The sequence below is a fragment of the Solanum verrucosum genome, unplaced genomic scaffold (genome assembly GCF_900185275.1).
Source record: "Solanum verrucosum unplaced genomic scaffold, falcon-dt-bn FXZP01000307.1, whole genome shotgun sequence".
NCBI classification, from domain to species: Eukaryota; Viridiplantae; Streptophyta; class Magnoliopsida; order Solanales; family Solanaceae; genus Solanum; species Solanum verrucosum.
The window spans coordinates 965,852-983,348 of NW_026020264.1; the positions used below are offsets into that span (position 1 = coordinate 965,852).

Below are 17,497 nucleotides of genomic sequence, written 5' to 3' on the forward strand. Positions count from 1 at the left end.
TTTGGTATACAAAGTGATATTGTAAATACAAAATACGCAAAATAAAATAAAAAGTTTTTTTTACATATGCAACTAGGATGAATACCTAAATAATGAATACATAAATAAATTGTATCTTGGTTATTTAGAATTGAGAATGAATGGACAATTAAGAACTTCGATCCGACAATTGATTCATCAAGTTCCATGGATTTCAAGAAGAGTCTTTTCGAAACCATCCGTAGAGCGCCGACGGGGATTTGGAATTCGACAGAGAAACCACCCAAGCCCGATAAGCAGAGAAGTTGTGGAGCAGGTCCGACTCCTGATCAGACGCATGAGAGAGCAAAATTGGATATTATACCCCAATTTGCTACGAAGAATTGCCAGATGTTGAAATCATACAAGTCGAAGAAATTTCTCAAATAAGTATAGGAGATAGCAATGATGGAAACGGTAGAGAGAGTGGAGAGATTTTTGGTAAAAACATAGAGAGAGAATACTGGAATGTGGGGTCTTTTTTTTTTTTTTACTTTTAACCATTAATAGAGTCAAACTAGGTAAATATGAGCCTGATTTGAGAAATTAAAGGATAGTAAATTAATTATATTTGGTTACATTATATTTGCTAAAATAATGACATTTTAAATCATTATTTTAAAATGTAGATGTTTTAGCTATGTTAGAAATTTTGAGTAGTTTGTTAATTTTTAATTTTCTCTAAAATTAATTACGAGAATAAATTATGATCAAATTCATTCTAAGACAGATGGAGAGGATGAAAATGAAATGCACGATCCGACGATTAGTAAAATAGGTGAAAATATATAGGAGACAATCGTACTTTAAATTTCAATAAAAATTTAAAAAATCCTAGCTAATTTCTTTTCGCCTATAAATTTTAGTGAGCAGAGATAACATTGATATATATGAGTTCTGAGACTTAAGTAATAGATATCTCGTGACATAATTAAAATACATATAAATTGAAACATTTATTAAAACAAACCAAAACAAAAAACATGAAATACATGTATGCTACGTAGGATTTTCACGTGCAGGTGTGAAAGGGTGCCATGTCAAGTTTGATTATAATATCGATTCATACATTCGGCTCATAGTTATCCATATCATCGCTCACATTTTGAGCTTTCATCTTCATTCATTTTTATTTGTTCATTACTTATTCATTTTTTAAAAGTTTTGAAAAGGTAAAAATGTAGATTTTGATTTATAATCCGTTGACACCCTCTAATTTAATTTCTCCAAAAAAGGAAAATTATAAAAGAAAAGAAGAGTCTGTAATCTTTCAAAACAATGCAACAATTTTGAATATAATTAAATATAATGAAATATATAAACACACAAAGTTTATTGGATATTTTTTTAACAAGTAATACAAAGTCCAAACCGAATACTCCATAGATCCTATAATGATTGTCTAGGAAATTATATGTCCTATAGACAAATCAATCTACATACCAAACTCTATTTGTAATATAAAATATTACATCTTGTTGTTTCTCCAAATCACTCCAAGCCTCAAAATTTGGTATTTGGAGCGGTTATCCTGTCACAAAAATTACGATATGATAAAATTAATTTACATGGTATATATACGACAAATAAATTGAAACAAAAGGTAGCTAAACTTACTCGGAACAATTGACTCTTGGTGTGGTAGGGTAAGCCAAGAGAACTTTACAACCCCAAGTAAGTGATTCAGCAGCTTTTGCATTGATATTTGGATCTTGTAATCCTGCCTTAACACATTCACAAATGGCTACTTCTGCTTGAGAGTCCTTTCCCATAGTATTAAGTTTAAATATTTGATTGCAACAAGCCTTTGGAGGAACCTTATTATTCTTGTAACCACTTTTCGTCCAATCTATGCAAGATTTCATATGTCTAGTTATATCTCTACATTTAACTTCATTAGCTTCTAAACTATGCACGGGTTTCAATGAAGATGAATTCGAAAGCGATAAGGAGGAGATAATTAGAATAACAAGAAGAGAAAATGATGTTGATGATGGACTCATTGTGAAGTTTCGATAGGTAATCTGTCTTATTTTCAGATAGGTAAAGATAGATACGTTTAAAAAGATTGTTTTTTTTTTGTTTTTTGTTTTTGTTTGTTGTAGTAGAGTTGGCTAAAGTTGTTCATATTTATAGAGGTGTATGTGAGGTGAGTTTGAAGTTGAATTATTATCCACCATATTTCTAACAAGGATAAAGGAGGTACCACGTATGTTTGTGAAGGCGCTGCTTAATTCACTCTCCACATAAGAAGTCTAGCTCATTGAGGCCATTAAAATTATATAAACTTGAAAACTATTATTCACGGTTTTACTTTATAATAAAATTATAAATTTGTTTTATAGGTTAATCCATAATATAGATTTAAAAATATTATAATATTAACAAAGTAAAAGGAGACAAATTAAAGGTTGATCATATAGAGGGTAAATTGAGAACTTAAAATGTTCAATTGAGATAAATGAGGGAGAATGTGAATTATTCAAAATTAGAAGGAGATGTTACAATTCTAATACAAAATTTAACGAGTAAATAATTTTCACCCTTTTATTTTTGCGATGGGTGAGTTTATTGCAAAAAAAATAAAAAATAAATACAGACTAGTGCAGATTGCTATTTAGTGTTTACAACTATAGAAACATCAACATAAGACGAAATACACGCAATTGAGAAATTACATGAAGATGCAGAAAAATGAAATACCAAATAATTAATGCTAAAGAAAAAACACAAAATTCATGGAATATTTATACTCATAATTCCAGCAAGAGCTTCATCTTAGTGATTTCCAAATTAAGATCATTTTATCCTGCCAAAAGAACAAACATTTAATTTACACGATGTAATTATAGCAAAGTAATAAATACAGTAGAACAAATTAATAGAAATTAAAAAATAAATAAAAATTTGCTAGTACGTAGTACATAGTTTAATTATTACTATTCCAATAGTTCACCAAAAAATAATAATTCAAATCTGTTTGGTTATAGTATCAAGCTACTTACTTAAACATGTATATTATTATTATGATTACAACCTATAAGGTAAACTTATTGAAGTATATATACTAATTAAATAATACAAAAAAAATGCACAAATTTTACCTAATGTTTATCTACAATAATAACATTATAAATGATCCATGTCATGTAAATATTTTATTATTATTAATATATATAACTTAAACTCGTACCAGGACACTTGACATAAGGAGAAAAAGTGAAGGGCAAGGCGACTCCACATCTACGGGGAAGTGCTTTAGCTGTTGCATCGGTGATTCTCAAATCTTTTATTGCTGACTGAACACATCTACAAACAGCTGACCTATCAGCGGTGTTGTTCGCGATTTGTGAGAGAGTTGAAACTCCAGCACAACACGCGAATGGAGGAATCCCAATCACCCCACTTCCGCCCCTGAAGAACACCATGCAAGGTCTCAAGGCTCGTTCTATGTTGTCACACTTAATGTTTTCGGCATGTGAGTTATAAGTTTGGAGAATCAAGAAGAAGAGTATTAAAAATAATGTTACAAAAGGATAGGTAAGCTTCATGGTGAAGTTAAGGATATTGAGATTTTTGAGTTTTGTTTAATTCTTTCCAAATGGTTTGTGGTTTAATTTATAGAAGTTTTAAAGGGACATGAAGAAAAATAAAGTTGTTGGTTGATGACGATATATCGAATTGGCTAAAGATAATGGAGAAGATTAAAATAAAATTAGGTGAAAAATTATAGAATTACAAACTAGTTGAAATCAAAAAGTGATTTCTCTTTTGCCTTTATAAAAACTTTATATAGTGAATCCGTCTTTATAGTAATAGATATTAATGTTCTCTAAAATAATTAAGGTGCATAGAGCTTGCCTGAAATGCGTACTTATTAGCTTACGTAGGATATTCACATGGAAGGTGTCATGTTAATATGTTATGTTTGTTTGTAATTGAGTTTGCCCAAAAAAAAAAGGGAACAATTATACGGCTCATAGTTATCACAAATCTTCTAAAAGAAAAACTGTAAAACAATATATTCAAATTCATACATAAAAAAAAAAATAGTTTGATTTTAGTGCTCTGAATCATATCACATATACTATTATGTTCAAACCGCAATTAATTTGACGTAAACATCGATAATCACACACAAGCCCAAAAAGGGAAAAAAAAAAGAATAACAAAAACTTTGATAACTTCTCATAACGTACATATTTGATTTAATTCAATGTAAGCCCAGCTAGCTCGTTTCGTATATTATAAGAAAAACTATTGAATTTTCTCCTCATCGGAGAAAACACAATTTTATTACATGCAGAACAAAAGTGCAAAAATCCTGAACATAACATCGAGATATATTATATTACAAATATAAACCAGAAAAAAAAATCACAATTATAACTTATAATATGCATCCAAACAAATTTTATTTGCTATATAAATAGTCTTCATCACGCCAAAGAAATGCCTTGTATATATATATATGGCATCCTTAAAACACTTCAATTGATCCTGCAAGAGTAGTAACGATGTACAAAACTATATATCAAGGACATATCGACAAAAGCTATTAGTCCATAAAAAACATTGTTATGACTCAGCCCGGTTATTTAAAAATTGAACTGATTTATTTTAAATATGTAAGTCAAATTAATCCAACTGAGATCTTGTCAAAATATTTTAGAAGAATTCTCTTTTTGATTTGATGCGTTATATGTATACAACAACAAAAAAAAAAGTTGAATTAGTTTTGTATGTTAATTAAATAAAATTTGACTAGTGTTGGGAAGGTTGAGTTATTAGTTATGACCCATTGGATTGCCAACCCAACCCAATGACTCAACATTTATTGACTCGATTCGTTCAAATTCAGTTTAGTCCGCTCATTTAGCACCCCTATAATTATTTTAGCTCGTAATTTCATTTCACTTACTTCAGATCAACCAACATTTAGACATATTATCGACCTCTAATAGTACTAAAAAGTTCCATATCACAACACTATTGATTTGTAATATATGTATAACATTTTCCACGGAAAACATTATTTTCTAAAATTTATGAAAAATGACTATTGTCGTGCCAAACGCACTAATAAGGGAGGAGGAGAGTAATATTACTTGGTGCAGTCAACAGTGGATGAAATAGGGAAGGACAAGGAGATTCCACAACTCTTAGGAAGACTCCCTGCAAGTTGAGAATTAATGTTGATTTTTTGAGATGCATTCTTTAGACAAGTGCATGCAGCCTGCTTATCTGGTACAGTTGTTGCAGCAGATACAAGAGATTGACAACCATCACAGCAAGGTTGTGGTGGTGTCCCCCCACTGCCTTGTAAATAGCTGAGGCAGGGCTTGATTGAGCTAATTACTGTGCCACAAGTGATGGCACCTTCTGAAGATGGTGCAATTAGTAATAGAATTAGAGCCATGATGAATGGTACTAGTACTAATTTTGCTTGGATTGAGGAATTCATGATTAGTTAAATGATTTTGAACTTGTTGTTGAGAGTACTCTTTTGTTTTTGAGTAGTCTGTTTTTATAGATGAAATTTGAGAAAGCTCACTAGCACAAGTAAGTTATAAAAATGAAAGATTATGTTTGGTTTAAGTGATTGAGTGCAAGAAATGATGGAAAATTATTGATGTATTTTCTTTGTTTAAGATTTGGGTATTGTTTTGTGGAAAGTCAAAAGTTTGGTGCAATGGAGATTGAGGCAATTAGGGAGTGTCATTTTTAAGAAATTAAATTGGGGGTAGGGGAAAGTGAAGTGCAGTAGGGTATTACAACGTGAGGAATTAAACTTTTACTAACAAGGTAAAATTTTAGTCAATTAACTGAGCTACTTAAGTTTTCTGTGGAAGTGTAGTGTATTCAACATAATGATCATTTTATATTTCACTTGTCTATTTGGTAAAAACTACTATTAATCGAATACTCACAAATTGAATTCTTCTAAAGGAAAAGAGTACTACACGTCCCTTGTTTAGGTAATTAGTGTCAGCCTATGGCCCTATTGTCACAATTACTCTTGTATAGGGTAGGGGTGTACATGATCGGGTTGGTTCGGATTTTCCAAATATCAAACCAAACCATTTGTGTTAAAAATTTAAATTTATAAACCAAACCAAATTAATAAAATTCAGATTTTTTCGGGTTTCAAATGCCAAACCAAACATTGTGTCAAATTTTTAAATTTATAAATCAAACCAAACTAATAAACCTCTAATTTTTTCAGATTTTTGGATTTTTTCAGTAAAGTTTGCATACAAACATATAATTAACTTGTGCTCCAAATATTTTTTTAGTCCAACCAAAATACAATTATCTAAGATGTATCTTAAGAAAATAACACAAAATATGAGATGAGTACTGATGACACTAAAATATGCAATAAAAAATAATAATGAAATCATCATGTAAAATAAATATTGCAAAGTCATAATGAAAATGACCATAATTTAAAAGTACTAAATCATGCTAAAATAAGTTTAATAAGTATTAGTTACATTACTAAATATTTAAGGAAAATTAAAATTAGATTATGTATTTTAATTCTCTAAACCAATATAAAACTAAAGAACAAATATTCAATATTATTGTCATTCTTAGTGTTGAATTGATTTTCTTTTTGCAGTAGTATTAATTTGATTTTGATTTAACTTTTATTATAATTATCAACATCTATGAACTATAATCTTTATTGGACCATTTCGAATTCTAAGTTTTAAACTTGAAATAATATATTAAAAGATAAAAACTATGAAATAGTATAAGAAATATTTTAAAATTATATCAAAGTAAATATTTTTATGTATAAAATAAAATTTTAAAATTACATATATAATGTCGGGTTGGTTTGGTCTAGGGTTGGTTTTTTTTAGTTAAAACCAAACCAACCCAAATATAATTGGGTTTTTTTTTCCAATATCAAACCAAGTCAAACCAAATCACTAGTCGAGTTTTTTTTTTCGATTTGCGATTTGGTTCGATTTTCGATTCGATTTTGTACACCCCTACTCTTGTAAGAGAGTTTAAATCTAACAACGCAATCCTATTAAGATGTTGCATTGGTGAAATCCTCTAGGAAATGGATATCTTAACTTTTTTAATTAAAATTTGCACTCAGTATTGTTTCTGAATTCTAGAATATTCACTTAACTACCTTGACTGTCTAATATTTAGGTAATAAAATTGTATATAAATACATTTGCCAACTGTAATGTATCCAGATTTAGCAAACACTTGCAAGTAATTCAACTCTAAATAGGGACAAACACATCGAATGATCAAGGTGTCAGTATGTCCCAGGATGAAATTTCTTGAATCTATATGTCATTACGTGTACACGTTTTTACTAAGTTAATAATTTGAATCTTGAATTAGAATTTAAGAAATTGTGTAATTTTTTAAAGGTAGTAGGAGATTGAAAAGTCAATATAATACACAATAATAGAAATGAAAATTAAAAAAGAATAGTGAAGGGCAGGAAATTTATTTATTTTGAATACATCTCTTTGGTTTGTGCTAAAGAATTATACATATAAGTTGCTTCTAAGCATGCTATGCCATATTGTCTCAATTACTCCTATTGGAAAAATCACAGCGTAAGGTAGCAACTAGTATAGATAGTTGGTCACTTTTTGAAGGCTTCACCCGATAACTAAAGAATATCGTTGTTGCAACCACTTTGTTAGCCTATAGTTTTCTAAGTTATGGAGTTTCTTCTAAGTTATTTTTAAAGGCTTGAAGACCTCTAGGGAAGAGAAAAAAAATAGGGAACAATCCAAAACACCTCTTTACTAGAAAATCACAATATGTAGATAGGTCAATTTGTTTAACACATATATACTAAATATGTAGAATCCCTAGGTTAGCTTCTTCGTGTGTTTACTTTTTTATTGATACACCCGAGTGAAAATTCATAGAACCATACGATAGTTGCTATCTTCAAAAAATGGATGTATTCGGCTTTAAGCTTAGACCATCATCAGCAAGTACAGATAGGGGAAAACAGCAATGTAAGAAATTCCCAAATTCATTTGCTTAGTAAAATCATGGTAATGTGGTGACAATAGAAGGTAACATTACAAAATAAAGTGGATCTGAATATAGAAGATACAGTAATACAGATAAATGACCCCCTTTTCAGTTTTGAATGAAAACTGAGAGGAGGTGGAAAAGAGACTGGTACATACACTGATGAAGGATCGATCAGCTAGTAAATGAATGAACTGTGTTGCACATGCCTTTGTTTTTGAGACACCAAAGTGGTTGAATCGGTTCAGCACCTATTCCCCTAGAAACCATTCTGTACCTCCATTCATTCAGTCGATCAGTAGCCTCTGCATATCTCTTCATTCCTGTTTCATCGCGATTCCCTGACCACAAGGTTTCTGCCATTGCTGATGCTCTTGGCCAAATTCGCGAGTCCATAACAGTTGAATCAGCTTGTTCGGACCATAAAGCTACTTCCCCTCCAATTACCAATTGAGCCTCCTCATCAGTTAGGCCGTAGGTTATATCATAGTTGTAAATGGTTTCCCACGTCTTGAAAGGCCCACACCATGATCCACCATTGCCTTGGTCAGTACCTGGTGGCTGATCATAGCGGCTGTCATTCCCAACGAAGCTTCCATGGCCACAATCCAAGTAATAGTAATCTGCAGATGACACAATGACACGGTAGCCAGAAGTGACGAGCTGCTTTGTATTGTTTGGTCCATTATTCCAAGTTTGCATGATAACATTCTGTGGAGGAAGCAGAGATGGATTCACTTTCACATTACCACTCAATATAACATCCTCCCAGTAGACCACCGTACGGTTGAGTGAGAGGATTTCAGGTAAGGTATTATTGATAAACTTCTCGAGTAGCTGACTGAGAGTTCCATTGCTAGCAACAAACTTTTGGACTGATGGATCAGTATTCCAACAGTCTGAATTGATCTCATCTGCTCCTCCATGAAAAAGTGAATCTGGAAACATGGCGATAGTGTCCTGGATGACATTCTTTACTACTTCATAGGTCTTGGGAATCAAGGGGTTCAGTTGCCCAGTGCCTGGTTCAGCTGCAAGAGCTGGACTACTTCCAGCGGGCCACCAGAACATATTTGCACAAGTGACTATCTCAGGGTAAGCTTCAGCCCACGATCCTGTATGTGCTGCAATATTTGCAAAATCGGACAAACACGACATTTAATAGTGTTAGCAATACACTTTACTTTGTTCCTGTAATATATGTTTAACAAAAGAAATCTTACAACGTGATATAACCATCTTCTGTGGAGGATATAGCAATTTGCCTCTCATTTGGATTATGTTATTTTGCTGAAGTAGCAAAAAATCAATCGTAGAAATAAGGACTACCGCACTTTCTACGGCTCTACCTTTATCAAGCTGGTTTACAAGATAATCTAAAATTCGTAGTTTTTTGCACACCATGTAAACAAAATTGTCAAAATCCTACCTACGGAAATCTACCATATATAAAAATGGAGCCAACTATCAAGATTGAGATCGTCAACCATCTAAACTCTCATTCACATCTCATTGAAAGTATCAAACATGTTCTCCTACATTTATGTGCATATATCGAAGTATCTATTATTCGTATTGAGAAGAGTACTCGAAAGAACCGTGGTTCATACACACCACCTTCCCCGGACCCAGGCTTAAAGGTTTTGGTTTCCTGTATAAAAAGATTCATACATTTTCATTTGCCAGAAGAAAAAGTTCAAAATAAATTCAGGAAGGTCCCATTAAGTTAAAATTAATAAATTAATGATCCCCATGTCCTGATAAATTAATAATACATCCAGAAGTCCAATCTTGTTCCTTTTTGGGATTACCTAGAAATTGTAAACGAAAAGTATCCATACATTATTCTATTCTACTTTATCATGATTCCATAACTTACCAGGCATGTCAATTTCAGGTAAAACCCTAACTCCGTGTTCCATTCCATATTGCACAATCTTCTGCACGTCCGCCGGAGAATACATCATCTCGTTGCTGTACGCTCCTTTTCCGGCGAGCTTCGGCTCCGATGGAATCACAAGCGGAAATGAATGTGAATCAGTTATGTGCCAGTGGAAAACATTCAACTTGTTCATACTCATAGCTTTAATAAGCCTTAACAAGTGATCGACTCCGTAGAAATTTCTCGAAGTGTCCAACACCACACCTCTGTGAGTGAAAATCGGCAGATCGTGTATGTACACGCCGGCTGCAACTCTGGTAGGGTTTCCGTACACGAGTTGTGAGAATGTCTCCAGCCCTCGCATGGCTCCCCATACAGTCCCCGCAGTGATGTAGGCGGAGGAGCCGTCGGAAGGTGTGGAGAGAGAGTAGGATTCGTTGACTCCGTGAGCGAGTGGTGAAGTGACATCGGAGACGGAGATGATGAGGCTTTGCAACGGTATTGATGAAGTGAGATTGATCGCCGGAGTGATGATGGGGCGGTGGTGCTCTGAGAGGATGAGGTGGCGGTAACGGTCGACGGCGGGAGTGAGGTACCGGTGGTACGGGTGGGAGATGGTGAAGTTTGAGGAGAGGAAGATTGATTTTGGGTTGGGCCAATGGAATGTTGTGGGCTTGGGCCAGACATTGATTGGATAATTTGTGGCTGTTGTTTGAGAAATTAAGATAAAGAATAGTAGAAGAAAGAAAGAGAATGTTTTCTCTCCTCTCATTTTTCTTAGAGAAATGAAAATTACTTCGAAATTGAAGTAAGCCAATTCAAAGATTGGAAAGGACTATATATGTTGTTATTTTTCTAAAATATCAAATTTTGGAATATGAAGAGTATGGTTTGGTTGTTACAATCTTGTAATATTACTTTGGAAAATAGCTACATATTTGTTTGATTATGTTTGGAGTTTATATTGTGGGTGGGATGGATGGAAGGGGATTGTATAAAGACTTGACTTGGTTACTTTCTTTTCAACTTCAAAAGTCTTTGCTTCTAGTTTGTTGGTTTGTGATTTGGATAAGCAACTTAAACTTCAATGTTTTTATTACCCTTACGGGTGTTTGGTAATTGATTAGAATTATGCACGTATTAGTTATACAAATATTAATTATTTAAATATTAATTGTACATGTAACAGTTATTTCATTTTTTGTTGATGCATAGACTTTCTCATAACATATGGATACAGTTATGTTGGTTTCTAAACTGTAAATCAAACATCCTATTAATTCTATACATAAATAATCTACTTCCTAATCAGGTACCAAACATAATACTATTACTTATGCAAAACTTGTAATATTATGGGTTACTTCTTTGTAATCAATCTCATTTCCTAAATAAATGTCAGTCGTCTTAACAATATGAATCAGAATTATGTTGGTTAAGTGTAGACAAATATACCTTGGTTAATTTAATTTTGTGCTTATTATGTTGGTAAGTTTAGCTTAAGCATGAATCAGAATTACCTTTTAAATGGGATAAGGGAAAACTTTCATAATTAACCTAATTTTTTAAGGTGCAATTAACAAGTGAATAATACAACTCATTTAACCTAACTTTTATATGTTTATAAACAACTCATTAGTTGTGATTAGTGAGACAAATTAGTTTTAAGAGATTGCAGGCGAAGAGGGCTAAATATTTAGAAATAGTCGTTGACCCCTATATTGGCCAAACGGCTACTAATCTTATATTATACTGTTTTCTATCTATTTATATTTTATAAAAAAAAATTTGTCCATACTTAAGTGTGTTTGTATATCGTCAGAGTATACAACATATAATTAGATATTCCGACGATAACAACAATCAAAATAGTTGAATCATACTGCGATATATTAGTAAGGTATATAATATGTGAATCGTATACGTCGATGATATACAGGGTGTTTTTGTTGAAAAAATTATCCAAAATAGGTATAATTATAATTATAATATTTTAATAAAAGAATATGAACTTCTAAAGACCTTTGGGAATTCAGATTGACTGTGGAATGGCGTAGTGCCAAGTGCTTTTGTTGAGTTAATCCCTAGTATTATTTGTAGATATTCAATACGGTGCAATAGCCGGTGCCTGTAGGTTTGGTTTTTCTTTTTTCTCGTGTTAGATTATGCAGTAGAGTTTGGTTATTTCAAATTCGTATTGTAGGGTTCCATTTAATGGAAAGTACTCATTACCAAGATTTTTTTTATACTTATAACTTATTTGAGACCTCTAATTAAAAGAAGATCACCTTATCCATGCACCACATTCTCGATAGGTTTGTCTTTATTTGTTTTTATTCCTTCAAAAAAAAATGTCTTGCTAGCAATAATTTGAAATGACGTATTAGAAATGATTCAAATTTATTTATTCTTTCTGGATTCTAATTGTCCTTCACATTAATTTTAGGATTAAAAATATCACTCCTTGCTCCAATTGGATCACAATTTCCTTAACATTAATTTTCAAACTAAAAATGCATCATCCGTGGAATTTTGAAATGTCATATGTGGGGATTTATTTGATTGATTCACGTTGACCCAATCATAAATAATCCAACTCATGCGTCTAGGTTAATAACCAATTTTTTTTGTTCGTATCTAGTTTTCTATGCTCAACGTTTTGCGACCGAATAGATTCAAAAGAAAATAAGTTTAAAGCTGTAACTAATTATTCTTTTTAACTCTAAGGTTTGAGTCTTGGATATGAAAAAATCTTTGATAGAATATGCTATCTTCCCAATAGCGACCTATATGACGTGAATTCAAATTAATTGAATTCTAATACGAGTATCGGATCCTGCTTGGACGAAACGGAAGATATTGTCAATAAATAGAAGTACGTCTTGCTCATTAACATCTCGGAAATATTCTGCCATAGTTAGGACAGTTAAACCAACTCTCATACGAGCTTCCGACGATCCATTTATCTGACCGTAAACTAGGGCCAATATATATAAGAAAGATAACTTACTTTTTTTTGGATTTTCTCTTTACCAATAATATTTGTGAAGTCACTTTCTACTGCGAGAATTCTGCTCCAACTTTACATAGTCAAGTCAAAACAATTTGATTGGGGATTGGGTTGATGGGGTCGCAACAGTTCACACTTTTTTGACTTGTTAAATAAATTCTATTGACTAAATGGTAGTAATCATTTTATACTTTCTACACCTCTAGGAATGAATATTATGATTAAACTTTTATCCCTTATTTATGGAAATATTCTTCAAATGTAATTGGGAACATTATCTTGAATTTCTTAAAATTGTTAAAGTGGAACACTTTAGATTCAATGTAACTAACAGGAATAAATTTAAAAATTAACGATGACTATCAAAAACACCACTAGAAACAGGTAATCTAATACCATATATCATTTGAAAAGTTAAGAGATTTTGTACAAGTATGCAGAAACTCAAGGAAAATGATAATATTGTATTAAGTATATTTTTTTCGCATCATTAATATTTATAGAAGCTCTAATTGGCAGTTATTCATAATTTGATTAAAAATCAATTCAAATATCAACAAAATGGTGCCATTAGAGTCATATGCCCATATATATCCTTTGTAGTACGACCATATGGTTACCTTATTACTCCATTAAATATCCTTGCACTAATCACATAAATCAATAGAAGATAAATAAATTTTATATTTTATTTATTTCTTCAAATCACATCTTTAATATTTTAGACATTTGTACACTTGCCAAACTCGTCATTGAAATAATATCGCTTTTCAAATCTGAATTTAAAACCTACGGATTAGATAATATACGGATATATATTATTTTCTTAATAAAATGTTTGTATTGTACTGTTGAAAAAATGTAGTTATTGATTAATTGATTTTAAATCAAATATATATATATATATATATCCTAAGTTTAATTGCCCAGCTAATTACTTAAGAGAAATTCAATTAATAGTTAATTACATTAAATGGTAGTACAAGCTTACATTAATATTTGTAACCTCCAAATCTCACCATAATTATAGGAGTAATAACAGTAGTTAGTACTATATTTTAGGAAAATTAAAACTCATATTATGGTACAAATTAATCAGAAAATAAGGAACTGATAAAATCTTCACAATTATAGCTTAATTAACACTATAATATATAAATGTATTAGTGTTTCCATTGTGACTTTTTTAGTTTTCCGCTTTGGTGTTCGATATCCACATTGGGTCGGACTATCCAGTTGTGCTTGCATTGTATGTGTGTATCGGTGGATGGAAAACTCGCCGGAGAAGCTGAATTAACAGAAAATACGGAAGATCTGCGGCGATTTCGATGGCGATGGTGACGTCATCAACATTTTCGTCTCAGCTCTCTTTGCTACTGCGCATTCTTCTCTTCAAGGTACTATTAATGACCAGAAATAATATTTTTCATTCGGAAAATATTTTTATATTGTAATATAACATAAGTTATGTTGCTTAGTTCCTGTAGAACTTAATGTCAATAGAGGTAAAAGTTCAGTTTAGAATTCACAAATTATGTTGTAAAAATTATGACATGGTTCCTATAGAATTTATGTCAATGTAGGCAAAATTCAATTCAGAACCCATAAGTTATATGGTAAAATACGTAACCTATGTCAATATGGCATTTCAACAAAACCTTTAATTGGAAAAAATAACACAATTTAGTTTCTATAAAGGTAAAATTTCAGTTTCAGAACTCATACGTTATATCTTTAAAGACAGAACATAAATATTTCTACAAACTTGTGCCAAACAAGGCAGAAATTAAATCCTATATAAGGATGAATTGGTTCATAATTTTTTATTAAATGAGTAATAAAGACCAAGAATAAAAAAAATCTTAAGTTTAAAACAAAAACTAAACTAAAAACTACTAAGACATAATTCACTATCATATATATTGTTATTATCTATACTTTCAAAATATTATGTATTTTACTATTAATTAAGAATTTCCTATCATATATTGAGGAAGATATACACTTAGTTACATGTATTTTTACTATCACATATAGTAAAATAGGGAGACAGGTGAACGAGATTTGTTATATATCCCGGATAAGTGTGAATCAACTTGGATATAGTGTATCTAGAACAAACTACACCTAATTTTGATCTCATGTATCTCAAGATACATGTATCTGGACGTACAAAAATCTGATAAGATACGTAATATTGCAAATTAGAGTTTATCTAACTAATTAACTCCTAAACTAGTGAGATTTATGTAAGATTCCCAAAATTAAAAACCACCCTAAAACACAAGCAATCCATGAAAAAACTTCAAGCTAGGAGCTAAGTTGGGCTCCCCTAAAAATTGATGGTTGGGCAGACGTAAAGAGTAGATCACTAGCTAAGTAGGCCAGCCCAAACAAAATTGAGATATTGGGTAGGGGAAACTTACCTAAATCCCACTAGTTTAGGAGTTAATTACTTAGATATACTTTAGTTTGCAATATTACGTATTTATTAGATTTTGGTGCATTCAGATACATGTATCTCAAGATACATGGGTCAAAATTAAGTTTAGTTTGTTCTAGATACAATGTATCCAAGTGGATTCGCATGCATCTGGGATACATAACAAATTCAGTCACCTCTCTCCCATCTCGGTCGTCACTCTCCTATGTACATGGTCAAATACATGTGAATCACACCAGATATATACATATACATATATCTAGTGTGTATCTAATGTGATTCACATATATCTGGGATACATAACAAATCTCACTCGCCTCCCTGCCCTTCTCGCTTGCTCCTCTCTCTATTGTAGTGTATCTGGCAACAAAAATACATGTATCTAGGTGTATCATCCTCAATATATGATAGAAAACTCTTAATTAGTGATAAGATACACAATTTTTTTAAAATATTAATAATTATAATAATAATAATAATAATAATATATATTATAGTGGATTATGTGATGTGTAATTATTTAGTTTCTCCGTTGAGTATCTTATCATCAATCAATTGACCTAATCAATTAAGAATTAAAGTAAAGATATAGTATCATTTAATCGTAATTAAATAACAAATGAACGTTTTAATAAACACATGTCTTGCATTTTATAAAATTGATATATTATTTATAAATTAAATCTTAACAAAAGGTTAACATGGTCGGTCCATTTCCCATGTGGCATGCCATAAGCTAAGGCGAGTTACAAAATATCGCCATTGCTCCAATTTGATTCCTTTTTTAAAAATAAATAAATAGTAATAATCAAAATACGTTTCTTATATTCTTCTGATTTCTTTCATTCTTTGGGAAAAAATGGACATTTGCATGTGGACATGTGTTAGGAACACTTTTTTATTCACATTGTATATGTTTTCAATATTTTATTTTCAATAAAAAATTGAAATTGAAAGTTAATTGTTAATAAAGGGCTTTTTACTGTATGAGAAATGAATATATTTTCAATAAATTGATTAAATTGAAAGTTAGTTGTTATTTGTTAATAAAGGGCTTTTTACGGTATGAGAACTGAATAAAGGATAAAATTGTAACAAAAATGTTACCCAAGAGATCACTTTTTTCCCTTTATGTAACTAAACGTTGTATTTATTAATTTTCGTAATGGATGTGAAAAGAATTAAAATAACAGTTAAAATAGAATGAAAGGGATATATAATATATCTAAAAATTGAAAATACATATATAAAATTTACTAGTGATAAAATTTATTGGATAACATAACCACACGCCAAGCATATTCTTATCAGCACTCATCATGACTTCTGCATGATAAAACATAACTTGCAAATCATAATAACTAATAACGAGTTTATCTTTTAAGTATGGATAAGAACTTAGCTTGAAGAATATATACACTTTGTAAGGGTTGTTACGTATCGTATCATAATGTATTGTGAGTATTATATTATGGGAGAGTAATGACATGATCATATCAAATCGATAGCTATATAAAATTTTAATGAATTTAATAATACAGTATAAAAAAATTAAGTAACAATAAAAATAAATATTTAAATTAACAACACAATACAATACCACTGGTAACAACCATCATATATAAACCAAACAGACTTAAAAAGAATCCCATAATTTTGGTGATTTGTTAAGTTAATCCGTTTCCTCTAACTTCCAATAATATATTGATGACGGCCCTTTTAATTTACTGTTAAGCCCTCTGGACAAATTAATTAAGCTGTATTTCTACCCCACCTAACTCTATCGATTATTAATTATTGTCATTATGGGAACAACTTGTTCTTTTGAATTTATTAGTATTTGTTGTGGAACACAAGGAAATTATTTAATCTTGTAAAATAAAAAGGTGATGATGAGGTTGAACAAGTAAAGGTAAATGTTGGTCTCATTTGATTTCCTGGAAAAAATTTAGTTAAAAAAAGTAGACACGACTTGCATCGTGATTCAGTGATCCATGAAGTGAGTTGAGAATCGTGAGGTCTCAAAGTTCAATTCTCAAAAGAGATTAAAAAAATACTAAGTAATTTCTTCTCATTTATCTTAGCTTAGTTGGATAAAGTTATCTGGTATCTATTA

General features: G+C 31.1%; 4 protein-coding genes across 5 annotated transcripts in view; 1 reads left to right on the forward strand and 3 right to left on the reverse strand.

Moving 5' to 3' along the window:
- The window catches only part of LOC125833719 (citrate synthase, mitochondrial), a 346,970-nt gene that overhangs the window by 163,249 nt on the left and 166,224 nt on the right, over positions 1–17,497 (forward strand). The gene's annotated exons all lie outside the window — the stretch shown is intronic.
- On the reverse strand, positions 1,458–2,089 carry LOC125833754 (non-specific lipid-transfer protein B-like). The gene is made up of 2 exons (XM_049512940.1): positions 1,636–2,089; positions 1,458–1,549 (listed from the first exon to the last, which is right to left on the reverse strand). Exons 1-2 carry the CDS (start codon positions 2,019–2,021, stop codon positions 1,522–1,524), a joined length of 414 nt encoding a protein of 137 aa, XP_049368897.1. The 5' UTR covers positions 2,022–2,089; the 3' UTR covers positions 1,458–1,521.
- LOC125833756 (non-specific lipid-transfer protein 1-like) lies at positions 4,176–5,518 on the reverse strand. Its single transcript, XM_049512942.1, has 2 exons — positions 5,127–5,518; positions 4,176–4,518 (listed from the first exon to the last, which is right to left on the reverse strand). The coding sequence occupies exons 1-2, from the start codon at positions 5,480–5,482 to the stop codon at positions 4,509–4,511; spliced, it is 366 nt and encodes a 121-aa protein (XP_049368899.1). The 5' UTR covers positions 5,483–5,518; the 3' UTR covers positions 4,176–4,508.
- On the reverse strand, positions 8,029–10,733 carry LOC125833715 (beta-hexosaminidase 2). Its single transcript, XM_049512899.1, has 2 exons — positions 9,926–10,733; positions 8,029–9,170 (listed from the first exon to the last, which is right to left on the reverse strand). Exons 1-2 carry the CDS (start codon positions 10,698–10,700, stop codon positions 8,221–8,223), a joined length of 1,725 nt encoding a protein of 574 aa, XP_049368856.1. The 5' UTR covers positions 10,701–10,733; the 3' UTR covers positions 8,029–8,220.

Bases quoted from the DNA above. Each gene is read 5' to 3' on its own strand.
- LOC125833754 (XM_049512940.1), bottom strand. From the start codon at position 2,021: ATGAGTCCATCATCAACATCATTTTCTCTTCTTGTTATTCTAATTATC. The intron at 1,550-1,635 runs GTAAGTTTAGCT...TTTTTGTGACAG, and splicing joins CCAAGAGTCAATTGTTCCGA to GATAACCGCTCCAAATACCA.
- LOC125833756 (XM_049512942.1), bottom strand. From the start codon at position 5,482: ATGAATTCCTCAATCCAAGCAAAATTAGTACTAGTACCATTCATCATG.
- LOC125833715 (XM_049512899.1), bottom strand. From the start codon at position 10,700: ATGAGAGGAGAGAAAACATTCTCTTTCTTTCTTCTACTATTCTTTATC. The intron at 9,171-9,925 runs GTAAGTTATGGA...CAAATATTGCAG, and splicing joins ACCTGAAATTGACATGCCTG to CACATACAGGATCGTGGGCT.